At 49.0% G+C, this 14,468-nt stretch overlaps 1 protein-coding gene across 3 annotated transcripts; it reads right to left on the bottom strand.

Annotated features, from left to right (window-relative positions):
- Positions 1-3,772: 3,772 nt before the first annotated feature.
- Positions 3,773-12,633, bottom strand: Tmem37 (transmembrane protein 37). Of its 3 annotated transcripts, none has more exons than XM_017801738.2 (3): positions 12,340-12,633; positions 8,583-8,743; positions 3,773-4,634 (listed from the first exon to the last, which is right to left on the bottom strand). In XM_017801738.2, the coding sequence occupies exons 2-3, from the start codon at positions 8,616-8,618 to the stop codon at positions 4,062-4,064; spliced, it is 609 nt and encodes a 202-aa protein (XP_017657227.1). In that variant the 5' UTR covers positions 8,619-8,743; positions 12,340-12,633; the 3' UTR covers positions 3,773-4,061. The 3 variants fall into 3 exon arrangements, with proteins under 3 accessions (XP_017657227.1, XP_029426402.1, XP_008845596.1); XM_029570542.1 differs by lacking the exon at positions 12,340-12,633 and adding an exon at positions 11,352-11,401; XM_008847374.3 differs by lacking the exon at positions 8,583-8,743 and having other exon boundaries at positions 12,340-12,631.
- Between the last annotated feature and the right edge of the window lie 1,835 nt (positions 12,634-14,468).

Below are 14,468 nucleotides of genomic sequence, written 5' to 3'. Positions count from 1 at the left end.
TTTGTATGTGTCCATCTTTTTACACAAAAATACAAAAATACTAGGGGAAGTAGTATTTTCTAGATCACTTCCCAACTCCTTCCTGCTGGGGGGTGGCTGTGGGGGGGAAAGCTTTGGTCAACTTAGAAATTCAGAAAATATGAGAGATTAAGGCCCTTGACCTTAGGCAGATCTTGTTGTCCCCCACTGTAACTCATCTGTCTAGTGAAGGCCCACCAAGCCTTCAGGATATCAGCTAAATTAAGCTGATGAAGTCACAGGGGACATGAAGCATCTCTGACATTGTTTGAGGAACACAGGGGGAAGTAGGGACAACAGGAAGTGAAGGTGCTCTCTCTTTATGGATGGGAGAGACAGCTTCCCATCTTTCCCAGACTACACACAGAGAAGTCTAAGGTCTTTTTCCTCCCAATGGGTTTTTGTTCTCATGTGGCCCAGACTGGCCTGGAACTCTCCAGGTGATGGCCCTTACCTTCTGGTCCTTCTGCTTCCCCCTCCTAAGTGCTGGGATTGCAGGCATGTACCACCATGCATGATTTATGCAGTGCTGGGGATCAAACCCACAGCTTTGTAGCATGCTAGGCAAGCGCTCTACCAGCTCAGCTCTAGCCCAGCTCTAGCCCAAAGTCTGTTACTTTAAATGTTCAGAGTCTAAGGCTGGCTGTGATTTTCTTACTCTCAGGTAGGGAAGTACAAGGCCCACCTTCCTGCTCTCTAAGCTTCATCACTCTGGCACTGCATTCCTGAGTATTTACACACCCTGGCTCCATACAAGCGTGAAAGAGGGCTAAATAACTGAACTGTTTTTTACAAAGCAAAACCTACCAGGGAAGCATTCCAGACAGACTTGGAGACATGGTCACCCCTTTACATTTTGCTTTCCCAGGCTGAGGTCAGACTGCCGTGTTTGATGAACTCTATTCTCTGTAAAACCAAGCAGCCCACACAAACCCCTCAGGCAGAGTTGGGGATGTGGCTCAGTTAGAGAGCACTCACCCAAAGTACATAAGACCCTGGGTATGATCCTTAACATTGCAACAAAACAATTCTTTCTGGGGATCCCCATGCCCTCCTGTACGCTGGTGGTTCAGCTTTAGCATCTGTAACCTCAAGATTCTGCACCTAGAATAAAGATATTTAGAGCTGGATGTTGTGGCAGCATCCGGGAGGCAGAAGCAGGTGGATCTCTGTGAGACTGAGGCCAGCCTGGTCTACATTGTAAGTTCCAGGCCAGCTGAAGCTACAGAAAGACTCTTTCTCAAAAGAAAAAAAAAAGGAGAAAAAGGTGTTTAAAAATTAGGACTGGCAAAATGGCTCAGTGGATAAAGGTGTCTGATGACCTGAGTTTGATCCCTGGAACTCATGTAAAGGTAGAAGGAAAGAACCTACTCCACAAAATTTTTCACTGATGTCCACACATGCACATGACATGTGCACACCATAACATGCAGCCACCATAATAATAAATGAAGTTTTAAAAAGTATATTTAAAAATCACCATAGAAGGATCTGGGGAGATGGCTCAGTGGGTAAAGTGTTTGTAGCACAAGCATGAGGACCTGAGTTCGATCCCCATCACCCACGTCAAAAGCCTGGACCCAGCAGCTGGCTGGCCAATGATCCCTTTGAGTGAGTTCCAGGCCAGTAAGAGACCCTGTCTTAGAAACAAGGTTGTCTCATCCAAAGTTGTCCTCCAGCCTCTACATACATGTATGTACACTGATGGACACACATACATGCACACACATACATGCACACACCATAGAAAGGCTAGGTATGGTGGTACACACTTGTACTAGCTCCTTGGGAAGGCTGAGGGGTGAGGCTCACTTGAGCCCAGAAGGATCACTAGAGACCAGCTTGGCCAACACAATGAGACCCTGTCTCAAAATAAGAGGCTTCAGTGGTGGAGTATTTGATTAGTGTGTGTAAGGCCCTGGGTTTGGTCCCCAGAAGATAAGTATACTCACTTAGCATAGGAAGGAACCCTTATGGCAAGAGTAGGACAGAGACCAAAAATTCATTCAGTGGCTGGAGGAGGAAGGAACCAGTATAGAATAAAATCAGTAGAATTTTTACCTTTCTAGGCAGGGAAGGCACTGGAAAGGGGGGCAATAGGAGGAATAAAAATGCAGGCCTGGGACTGGGGAGATGGCTCAGTTGTCATCTACATGCAAGCATGTAGACCTGAGTTTGCTCCCCAGAACCCATGTAAAAAAAAGTTGGGCATGATGGCATGCATTTATAATCCCAGCACTAGGGAGACAGAGACAGGGAAGTCTCTGGAACTCATTGGCCAGTCAGCCTACTTAGCAAATACCAGGCCAGAGAGAGTGTCTTGAAAAACAAGATGGGATCAGGGAGACAGCTCAGTGGGCAAAAGTGCTTGCCACATAAACCTGACCACCTGAGCTTGGATTCCCAGAACCCACATATAGCTGGGTGCAGTAGTGTTCACATCTGTAATCCCAATGCTCCTACAGTGAAATAGGGGGTGGAGACAGGGAACCCTTGGGAGCTCACAGCCAGGTAGCTTGGCACAGGACGTTGTGAACCACAAAGCAGCCCTGTCTCAAACAAGGTGGAAGGTGAGGTCCTCTTACCTCCACATATGTGAAGTGGAATGCACACCTGCACACAGACACACAGATATACAGAGAGAGAGAGAGAGAGAGAGAGAGAGAGAGAGAGAGAGAATCTTCCAGCAAGGATGGAAATCTCCACTGGTTCTTGATCTCCTTCACCTCTGCCTGTCCCCTCATGCTGTTAATTATTACCCAATGTCTGGCTCTCCCCCTCACCCCCTGTGAAGTCCAACAGGACAAATATGTGTTCTTTGAAATGTGTTCCAGGCTAAGAAATGGTACCCTGAGGCCATCTGACCCTTAGAAAAGACAGACACATTAAACAGTCAGTGTACATACTGGCTTCGGGGAAGACTGTTAGAAATCAATGAGTCCTCCCAGAGCAGTTGTTTGAGGAAGGATTCAAACCACGGAGTCCCTAGAAGGGAGAATAGTCGACTGCTAGAAGTTGGGTTTTCCAGGACTTGTGGGTCTGCACAAAGGGCAGGAGAGAACTCAAGTCAAATAGATTGAAAATCTACTGTGTGCAAGACATGCTGAGGACATCCTGCTACAGCCAGAAAAATGTGTGTGAATCCCCCTTTGGGCTGATGGGAAAAGGTCCTAAGCACTGACTGGTCCCTTAGCTGAAGTGCTGATCCATTCTTAGCAACTTCAAGAGTCACAGAGGCTGGGCTGAAGAGATTTCTCAGTGGTTAAAGCAATTGCTATACAAGCATGAGAACCAGGGTTCAGATCCCAGGAACCCACATAAATGCTGGGTGGATGTGGCAGCTCTCTTGCAATTCCATCCCTGAAAGGAGATGGGATCCTGAGAGCAAGTTGGCTGATGAAACTACCCTCATGGCTAGCTCTGAGTTTGACTGAGAGGCCCTGCCACAATATACAAAGTGGAAAGTAAGTAAAGATTCTCTGTATCAACCTTGGACCTCCATATGCACATGCACACACATACATACACATCCACACGCATGTGCATCCATATATATGTGAATGCGCAGATACATATTCACACACACACACACACACACACACACACACACACGAAAAAAAAAAAAAAAAAGGGCCCAGAGGCCCTCTCCCCAGTGCAGTCAGTAAAACAGGTGTGAAATGTGCTTAGCTGGGCAACCATTCTAGGTACCTGCTACTGGTCTGTTTCCAAATCTATTCCAGTTCAGAGAAGAAAATACCCAAGAAAGAAATTTTAGTTTTATAAATGTTTCCTCTTTTAGACTCGACATATAATGACGTGGCTAAATCTATACAAGCTGGTATGCTGGTGGCATTGAGGCACTCACTTGGTCTCTGGCCCTGAGGACAGCTGCAGGGACCCTCCAGGACCATTTCTAGAACCTAGCATAGCAAAGAGGCAGCTTCAAGGTCATTGTCCCACTCCAGTCCAGCCAGAGGTCCCATGTTAGAGAATTCCCATCTTGACCACACTTTCTTGTAGAAGCCGAGGTCCCTGGAGAAGCCCTAGAATTTCCTTAGTTGGTCCCAGGGCTGAGTGAGGCTGTTAATGTGAAGGCCACTGGCGGCATTGAGGAAGAAAAGGAAGGAGGCAGTGAATTCGCACCAAAACATCAAGGTGAAGCCGATGAGGGTGATCTGATTCCTGAGGAGGATCACAAAGATGAGGAGCCCCCCAGAAGAGAGGATGAAGGCCACTAGGAGGAGGTAAGAACCAATGGCCCACTTGCGCCGCGAGTGAACATCCTCACACACCTGGGACACCATTAGCAGCTCCAAGCCAAAAATAGCAACTACCACAGCCATAGAGGCCACACTGCGTGCTAGGCCCATGCCAACAGCCAGTCCAGGCACGTGGGCCTGGATCAGGTCTCTCAAGCAGTGTGGTTCACTGTGATTGTTAATGGTGCAGAAGTACCACAGACCAAAGAGACGGTCCTCAGCCAAGAGCCAGTGGCCATCGCAGATGGAGACTGAAGAGAGTACCACAGCCAGGGAAGCACACACGATGATGAGAGTTCGGATGAAGGACTCGAAGAAGGACCGTCGGGGCCTCTTAGGGCCCAACAGCCTCTGGGCCTGGAAGATACCACAGGAAGCAGTGAGTTGGCAAGGGCCTGTATCACCAGGAAAAACCCCAAGCATGCATTCCAACTTCCTCCAGCTCTCTGTTCTGGTCTCATGGAAAGCCTAGTGCTACCTCCTCCCCAACTTTCCAACAGACTTTCCTTCACTGGGGCCCTTCCTCTTTCTCCCTGCCCTCCCTCCTCTACTGTAACCTGGTCAGGTGTTTACCAACTACTAGCTATTCATTATTTCACCATTCTTCCTTTCATGAGCTCTACTGTGAATGAAAAGCCCACAGAGCTGGGGACATGGCCCAGCTGATAAAGTGCCTGCCTTACAAGCATGAGAGCCTGAGTTTGATTCTCAGAACACACATTTTTTAAAGGCAGGTGTGGTGGTACATGCTTGTAATTCCAACACTGGGGAGGTGAAGACAGATGAATATTGGGGCTTGCTGACCAGTCAGAATAGCCTACTTAGCCAGCTTCAGGCCAGTGAGAGACCCTGTCTCTAAATAAATAAATTGGATGGTGTCTAAAGAATGACAGCCAAGGTGTCCTTTGGCCTCTGCATGTATGTGCACTCACTCACACACCTGTACACACAATGTATGACTATAAACACACAGACACAGACACGCAGGCACACACACACACACACACACACACACACACACACACACACACACACTTTCGCACCCAATGCCTATCTAGTTCTGTGGTCAGAAAATTTGTCTTGCCTTGTCCATGACCTTGAACATGCAGCCTACCTAGGTTTCTTTGTATACAAAACAATACTTCCTGGCAGGGCTATGGGGTGTACAAAGCAGGTAGATATGCACATGGTCACATATAGGTTACGTTTCTGTCCCTGTTACATATCCATATTACTCCAGTCCTTACCCATTTGTCTCTTCACTTTCTAGATTTGGTCCAGGACACCATGTTATCTAATTTCTATGAATACCACAAGTGATGCTTGTGCCCAGCCCTTCAGCCTTTCTAAGCCTATGTCAGAACTGGCCTGTCAACGTGTCTGTTCCAGGAGCTTCTAGGCAAGGGGGACCCCTGAAGCTCTTAGTCTGTTCCAGCACTGACAGGGTGCATCTCCACCTCCCTGACTGTCCAGTCAGTGAACTAGGCAGCCACTTAAGTTCTATTTCAATTCCGAGATGCTTGACCCTCCTAGGTGTTACTCTCAACCCCTGACCTACAAAGCAAAGGAAAGAAAGAAATACTAGAGTGAGATCCCCTATGACAGCTCGCAAACCTGCAGGATGCCCTGCCTCCCTCTCCAGCCCCACTTCCTAGTTTACTTGCACCATGCTCAGGCCCCATGGCAGCTCAATATAGTTCCATGTCTGGAACTCCTGGCTGCCTGCCTGGCAGGCTCCTCAGCCGCTTCCTTGCCCGTCAATGAGGACTCCTCTCTATTCTCCTCTCCTCAGAGAGGCCATTCTGCCCAGGCAGCCCAACTGAGTCCTCTCCTGCTATTCTCCTCCAGGTACCCTGTTTGGCTTTCTGCTCCATTCTAATGGTCATTTGGAGTGACATGCTATTGGCTGTCTTACTTGGACACTGTGTCCTCCAGGAGATCAAGGCTCCATGTCAAGACACGGCTGTAACTCAGTGCCTGGTACAGTGTTAGAACTGTGCACTTCATAGGTACTTAAGGAAGGACAGGAAAAAAAATGGTCAGCTTTGCAACTAGTTCTTTCCAACTGAAGTTTCTTTCAGACTGAGCCTTCTGTCCAGTCATGAATTAAATTACTCACTTTATAGGGTATATAGAAGCAGGTTATACCACTGTTTGGGAGGTAAGCAAACAGACAACTCACACGGTTACTGCTAGGAAACAAAAGGTGTGAGAAAAGGGAACCACTGGGTGTACCTCATGCCAGGTGTGAACCAGATTTCCAGATGCAAGTGTGGACCTCACCTCTCCATGCAGGATGTGATGCTGGGCCTTGCTATAGAAAACTGTGGACAGAGCCCCCATAAGGCTGCCTGCTAGGGCTGGGGAGATGCCTCACTTAGTAAAGTACTTGCCATGCAAGCATGAGGACCTGAGTTTACATCTCTAGAACTCACATAAAAAGTCGGACATGGGTCTTTTTACCCTAACTGCCTACCCAATCCCTACCTCCTATTCTTATCACACCATCATATTCTGTTCCAAAGGCCAAAGAGGTCAAAAGTATTTGGGAACTTGTATCTAATCCTTAAAAGATTTTAGGGTTACCTCTTCAGAGGGGGAGAATGTTAGAGTAGCCAAAATCCCCACAGAAATAAGTAAGTGAAAGAAGAAAAAAAAAGAAAAGGAAAAAGTGATGGGGAGATACAGGAGGTGTTGGAAGGGAGGGAGTGGGCATGGATTTGATCAAAACACCTTATGTTATATGCATGTATGAAATTCTCAATAAAGTTTTTGTAGAAGTTAAAAAAAAGTCAGACATGGTAGTGATGCTTATTTGTAACTCCAGAGCTGGGGGCATGGTAGACTTCTAGAGCTTATTAGCCAGCCAGTTCAGCCAATCAGTGAGTTCCCGGTTCAGCAAGAAACCTTGTCTCAAAAATGAAAGTGGAAAGTATTAGTAGATATTCAGCATTGACCTTGGACCTCCTCAAGTGCAGGCATACACACATGAATACATTCAGATGGGCACATACTCATGCACAAGGCTGTCTGCTGCCTGTTGTGCCCCAGACACAAAGGTACCTCTTGTTTCAACTTCAGGGACACAGGATAGCTGCCAAAGTAACATCCAACATGTTTTTAAAACTTTTTTATTACAATTGCTTGTGTATATATGTATATAGGGTGTATGGAAGCAGGTTACATCACTGTTTGGGAGGTAAGCAGACAGTTCTCAGAGAATGGCTACTGCTTGGAAATGAGGGGACTGAGGACATTGCCACACTGCGCATGTGTGGAAGTCAAAAGACAACTTGTGGGAGTTGACTGTCTCCCTCTACCATGTGATTCTCAGGGATTGAACTCAGGTCATTAGGCTTGGTGCTACTGAGCCATCTTGCAGGCCCCCAAGTTTTTTCTTAAACCTGAAAGTGTGTAGAGTTGGAAGCTCCTAGGCGAGTGTGTAAAGAGGGCACTACAACAGGCACAGGGTTGTTGACTTGCCTGAGATCATTCATCTAAATTCTGTGATGCTTCCTAGAGCTGCTCAAACCATGGTGACAGAGGTAGAAATACTCAGCTAAGAAATACAGATGGAGCCTTCCTCCAGAGGTCCTTGTAATGACAGCACAAGGTGCTGAAAGAGGGTGGGTACGCAGAGACACCCACAGGACCAGGCCAGAACCAGAACCTGCCATCTCCACTTTGCAGGGTGTTTGCATCCTGCAAAGAACACCAAGTGGAGTATGGGCTGTGATTCTCAAACTGTCTTGCCTTCCTGAGCTGGCAGACTCTTCATCCCCTCCCTCTGTTCAACTGCAATAAATCCATTACAGGCTCAAGAGGGGATCTAGGAATACACACTGTGCTTTTTTAGGGAAAAAAGAGATCTATGGGCTGAGGAGATGGCCAGTGGGTAAAGCCTTGCTGCACAACTGTGAGATCCCCAGAACCCATCTAAGGCTAGATGCTGCAGCATGTATCTTAATCCCAGCACACCTACTGCAAGATGGGAGATGAGATAAAGACTCCCAGGAAGCATGTGAGTCAGCTAGCCTGGAGTCCACAGAGGTAAACAACAGAGTCTGCCTCAAACAAAATGGAAGGGCAAGGATTGACACCCGAGGTTGTGCTCTGACTCCAAGCATATTCTCTGCTGAGTGTAAACATACACACACACACACACACACACACACACACACACACACACACACACACACACATATGAGGATCTACAAGAAAGAAATGAACCCAAAGAAACTTAGAAAGTGGTGCCTCTGTGTCTACAGCACAAACAAGAGGTACTTCTCCTTGGTCATCTCTTACCCTCTTTGCCTTTGTTTTTCTTTGTTCCAGCCTCATGTATCCCAGTTTGGCTTCGAACTCACTATGTAGTCACGGATAATGTTAAATTTCGGATCCTCCTGCCTCTGCTTCCTGAGTGCTGGGATTACAGGCCAGCACCATCACACTCCATTTATTTGGTGCTGTGGGTGGAAATTAGGGCCTTGTGTACACCAGACAAGAACTTTACCAAAGGAGCTACATCCCCAGCCCATGCCCTTATTTTCCCATCTGTCAAATAAAGCTGGTGATCCCCGGAGGAAAGCACTTGGTAAGATTATGAAATCACTAGAGACTGATATGGTCACAGGATGGGACAGCCCCAGATGCAGAGAACAAGTCACGAGACACACAGGCTAGCCCAGAAACCTTTTGACCCTGGGCCTTACACTGTCTGGAAAACAAGCACATCCTGTCCCTTCCTCAGCCCCACCTGTCCCAGGACCAGACTGGACTTTAATCTGCAAGCCCTAAGACACCTCATGGAGATCAGAAAGAGATGACCAAAGGATCTGGTGCCTTGAAGCAGGTTTTGTCTAAATTCTCTGACACCGGAAGAACTGTAAGGATTAAAGGATCATGTCTAGAAAGATGTATGGGTTGGTGAGATGGTTCAGTGGGAAAAGTGCTTGAAAATGTTAGAACCTGAGTTTGATCCTGAGAACTCAGGAAAAAAGCAGGGTGTGGTAGCAATAGTTTGTAATCCCAGCACTAGGGAGGCAGGAGCAGGTGGCACTCTGGAGCTCCCTGACCAGTCAGCTAGCCTACTTGGTGAGTTTTGGACCTTTCTCCAAAAGGGAAGTAAGATGCTAGCTAGCCTTGCAAGCAGGAAGACCCAACCGAGTTCCATCCCTAGAACCACATGAAAAAAGATGGCTATGCTGATGGGCACCTGTAATCCAGCACTGGGGAGACTGGCAGGTCCCTAGGGATCTCTGGTCAGCCTAGCTATTTATTGAGTTATAGGACCAATGAGAGACCCTGTCTCAAAAATCAAGGTGAGGGCAGTGCCTGAGAAGGAAGTGAGGTTGATCTCTGGTCTTTGTATGCACACCCACACTCACACACACAAACACATACTTGCACACACACACATAGCCCACAGGTGGCTCTTGATTCTCCAGAGTGGAGAATAACACCAGCAACCCCCCATACTGCTGGTACCTCCACCAGCTTTCAATGACCCAGCACATGGAATCCTCTGGGCCAGGGGCGGGGGCAGTTGAGTGGTAGCTACTCAGTGGAAGGGCAGGAAAAGAGGGGACATGGGCAGTCTGCCCCTGCCCTGCCAGCCTCATCTCTGTGCCTTGGGATAACCCCTTGAATCTCAGGGGCTTCACTCCCTTGCCAAATAATGCTGTGCATGCCCTTTGAATCTGTGACCTTGAGTGATTCCCACTGACCTGTGGAACAAGGTTGCCTCAAAAGCACTGGGATACTGAGGCCATTCAAATGCCATGTTCCATCCTTCTCCCTACCCCAGGATCAACAGGACCCCAAGTACATACCCTGGGCCACCACTCATTCCCCAAACCTGTATCTTTTGCCATTCAGTGTTCACTCTGTCCAGACCTGAATCAGACCACTACCACTGACTACTGCTAAAATGCTGGAATTTCTTCCACAGCCTAATAAGCAGTCAACCTACCTGTTCCTTTCAGCCCTATCTCTGCTTGCACGATCCAGGCCTTACCTAACCTGCTACTGGGGATCAAACCTATGCCCTCATGCATTGTAGGCAATTAGTCTACTGCTGATCTATTACATACCTTCCCCACTTTTATTCTGAGACAGAGTCCCAGAATTATTCGGGCTTGCTTTAAACTCACTCTGTAGCTCAGGCAGGCCTTCCTTGAACTTGTGAATTTGTGTCTCAGCCTCTAGAGCTAGAATGAGCCACCAGGCCTTTCTTTTTAGCTGTTGTTTATCCCCCCTCTGCCTCTCTACTGAAGGGATAATAGTACCTAATTTCTAAGGTTGCTGGGGGATGCTGTCACTGATGACTAAGTTCCTCTGTGAGTAGGGGCAAGTGTGTCCTACATTCTTCTACTGCAGTAAGCGATTGGGCTCATGGTCCTCATTTCTACCCTTAAATATGCCCGGTACAGATACATCTATGTTGGCCTCCCCTTCTCCTCCCTCCTCCTTTCTCCCTCCTCTTCTAGCTCCTTCTTCCCTCTTTTCCTTCCTCCTCCCTTTCCCCCTCTCCTGCCTCTCTTTTCCTTCTTCCTCTCCCTCTCCTCCTCTTTCCCTTCTTTCTCTTCCTCCTCCTCTTCCTCCTTCCTCTTCCCCTTCTTCCTCCTCTCCTCCCCCTCCTCCACTCCTTCATTTCTCCCTCTTTCTTTTCTTTCCCTCTTCCTCCTCCCCCCTTCCTCTCCCTCCTCCTCCTCTTCCTCCTTCTCTCACATTAAAGGGAATCTTGTCTGTGGCTTTCACATCTCCTAATCTAGCTCCCACACCACACTGATTTCTGGTTTCCAAATTTCCCTCTTCAGTGGATGGTAAACTTTTTCAAGCTCCACAGGAGTCCCATCCTTCTTGCTTCTTATCCTCTTCCTTCCATGACTCCTCACTGAAGATGGTCCAGGGTATGCCATACCCCAGAACAAAGAAAAGAAAGTCACTTCATCAGGTTCCCTGCCACACTTCAGTGGGTCCTGGCTAAAAGGGGTTTTGTGTGGCCTGTGCCTGGTCTTTCTCTTGTTACAAAAGGGCTGACCCAGATTTGGAGGCAGGAAGTCCTGTATTTACCTAGATTCTGTTGCTTGGCTACCCACTGTGGGCAGGTTACTTCTGAGCCTCAGTTATCTCTTCTGTAAAATGGGTAAAGCTGGGCAAGAGGCTGAGGCAGGAGGACCACTTGAGCCTGTGTAACAAAGAAAGACCCTTCTCAAATAATATTGATGATAAAAATAATGATATGATTAAAATGGGTCTAACAGTACCTAATTGTATCAGTGTTACAGGGCCTTCAGGCAGACTTAAGGCAGAGGACTTAAGGCAGAGTCAGCTGTCCTCTGTACTTCTTAGGACAAGACTGGACAGTGGACAGCCTGGAGGAGAGCCCAGCCAGTCACCCAGATGCCTCTGAGAGCAGGAAGGGAGCCGGCATCTGCCTTGCATGCTGCCCTTTGAAGAGGGTAGGAATGTGGGGATTCTCAGCCAGCACAAACACCTCCCTTGCTCCTGGAGAAGCAGATCTTAGAGGACTCTCTCCTCTCTTGCCTAAGTCATTTCCTGGAGGTGTCCTGTCCACAGACAGTCCACCCGGACCCCACTTCCACCTAGCACCCCAAACGCGTTTTAGGGTAGAAAGATGATCTTTGCAGCCCCGGTTCCCAGAAAGTCCTGGCTTGGTGAGCAAGGTATCCCCCCATTACATAAGCCAAGCCTGGCTTTACAAGTCCATCCTCCATCGCAGATGCCCAGCTTAAAAACATCCCAGGGACCCCTGAGGGAATCTTAGCTGACAGACAGGTCACTGGTGACCCCACAGAAACGTGTGGCAGCCTCAGGTGTTCTCAGGTCGCGATCATAGGCCAGGGAGACAGCACTGAGAACAACACTGGGTAGTGGGTACCCCCCCCCCCATCCATCACTTCCAGAGAAACCTCCGAGGGGGGACCCTAGCGGACACTGGGCACCCCAAGGAGTTGACACCCGTCCCGACCCTTGGGGCCTGAAGATACCCTGTCCTCCCCCATGGTAGGCTGCACCCTGGCTTCGCCCGGTCGGCTACCTGAGCGCCTATGGCTGTCATTCTGCGCCTTGGGCGGCTGCGCTGTCGCCTGGCCCAGCTGTCGCCCGCTGCTGCGCAGAGCCGCTGCCACCAGGCTGGTCCTCTCCCAGGGCGGGGCGCAGGCCCGGGGGCGGGGGCTTCACTATCACCCGGCTCCGGTTACGCTGACTCAGCGCCCTGGGTCCCAGCTAGGGGGAACCCAGTCACCCCTCGCGGTCCTCGCCTGTGCGCAGATTCCTTGAGGGCTGAGAGACTCGGTTCCACTGGAAGCTTGCAGGGCCCAGCCTCCCCGGGGAGGCAGTTGAGAGCAGAGGGTGGAGGCTCCGGACGGCTTCTGACTTCTCCACCCCCCTATGTGACCTTGAATTGTTTGTTTAACATTGTGGAGCCTCGTTAATAAGTGAGATACTGTGTGTGATGGGCTGAGCGCTTGCAAGGCTCTTGTGAAGTGTGAGTGGAACGGAACCCACTGGGCGATCGCTTGCCTTAGTTTACCCCTTAAGAGGATGAGACAGATTGCCTCCTGACCCCCTCAGGTACTATTAGAAACGCAAATATTGGGCTGAGTGTGGTTACAGAGCCCTGTAATCCTAGCATTTGAGTATCTGAGGCTGGAGGATTGGTTCTAGTTGAAGGCCAGCCTGGGCCACAAAGTGAGGCCCTGTAATCACAGAAAGAGGGAGAGGGAGGAGGAGGGGGGGAGGGGGAAGGAGGAGGAGGAAGAGGAAGAAAAGGAGGAAGGCTGGAGAAATAGCTCAGTCAGCAAAATGCTTGCTGTGCAAGCTTGAGGGCCTGAGTTCAGGTCTCTAGCACATGACAAAAAAAGCCAGGTGCCATAGCACATGCCAGTAATCTCAGCACTGGGGAAACAGAGACAGAAGGATCCCAGGGCCTTGCTCGCCATCCAGTCTAGGGAGGAGGAGGAGGAGGAGGAGGAGGGGGGGGGAATGGAATTGGGGGTGTAGTTCAGTGGAGAGTTTGGCCTAGTAGGCACAAGGCCCTGGGTTCCTTTGTTGTTCCCAGCAACACAAATAAATAGGAAAAAATAAAGGTGAGTATGCTAAAACATTATCACCCTAAAGGAATGGAGGCTGAGGGAGTGTCCAAGGGCAAGGAATTTGACCTAGTGCTAACCTCCTTCCTCTTGTGTAGTGGTGGGAATCCTGCTTAAGGTAAAAGCGAGATCCAAACTAAATGCAATACAGTACACTGAGTAAATTGTCCTGGCCGGCAGGCAGCACCTCTCTAACTTACCTAAGAACATTGAGAAGACTACACTTAGGTTACCCCCAAGGGGTCATGGGAAAAACTCAGGAAGATGCAGTCCAGTCGTGGGTGCATTTCCACCTCTGTGTTCATATGGTTCCATGACTTCTAGAAAGACCCTTGGACAGTCCAGGAACCAGTCTGGGGCAGATGGAGTGTGGAGGCCTTGCTGTGCCTCCCCTTGCCTTCCTGTTCTGGGGGCTGGTTCAAACACACACTGTGGGCCCTTCCCCAGAATTTCTGACCAATGGGACTGTGGGAAGACCTGTAGTGACACTGCCACAGACTTAGACTTTGAGATCCACTGGGTAAAGTGGTGGGCAGCTGGTCATGTCCAGCCAGCTTGACTTGTCTGCCCAGAGGCCCTTTCTCCATGATGCTGCCTGCTTTCTTCCCAGTCAAGGGTACTAGAAAACAGGTGCTTCTTCCTCTGCAACTCTGGACTTCAGTGGAAGAGCTCACAGTGAAGGAGGACCTAGCTTTGTAGGGGGTCCCTTCATGCAGCCCTAGAATGCTCTGTGGGAGGGACCTGAATTGCAGAACTTCAACTGACCAGACACTAGCCACTTCCTGGACTGAGCACCAGCTACAGCTGTTATTGGGGCTGTGGCTCTGTGGGTAGAGTGAGTGATCACCCAGCATTCATGAAGCCCTGGCTTCCAGTACCACATAAATAGGGTATGATGCTGCATACCTGTAATCCCAGTACTTGGGAGGTGGTGACAGTTGGATCAGAAGTTCAGTCATCCTGGGACTGGCAAGATGATTCAGTAGTTAAGAATATGTACTGCTCTTGTAAGAACCTGAGTTTGGTTCCCAGCACCTATATTGTGCAACTCATAACCATCTGTAACTCCCGTTTC

The sequence above is a fragment of the Nannospalax galili genome, unplaced genomic scaffold, assembly GCF_000622305.1.
Source record: "Nannospalax galili isolate Female #2095 unplaced genomic scaffold, S.galili_v1.0 scaffold1343, whole genome shotgun sequence".
Classification (NCBI taxonomy): domain Eukaryota; kingdom Metazoa; phylum Chordata; class Mammalia; order Rodentia; family Spalacidae; genus Nannospalax; species Nannospalax galili.
The sequence above is the reverse complement of the archived record's forward strand: the minus strand, read 5'-3'. Positions and strand labels throughout refer to the sequence as shown.

Bases quoted from the DNA above. Each gene is read 5' to 3' on its own strand.
- Tmem37 (XM_017801738.2), bottom strand. From the start codon at position 8,618: ATGAGGCTGGAACAAAGAAAAACAAAGGCAAAGAGG. The intron at 4,635-8,582 runs GTAAGAGATGAC...GGTATCTTCCAG, and splicing joins GAAAAACAAAGGCAAAGAGG to GCCCAGAGGCTGTTGGGCCC.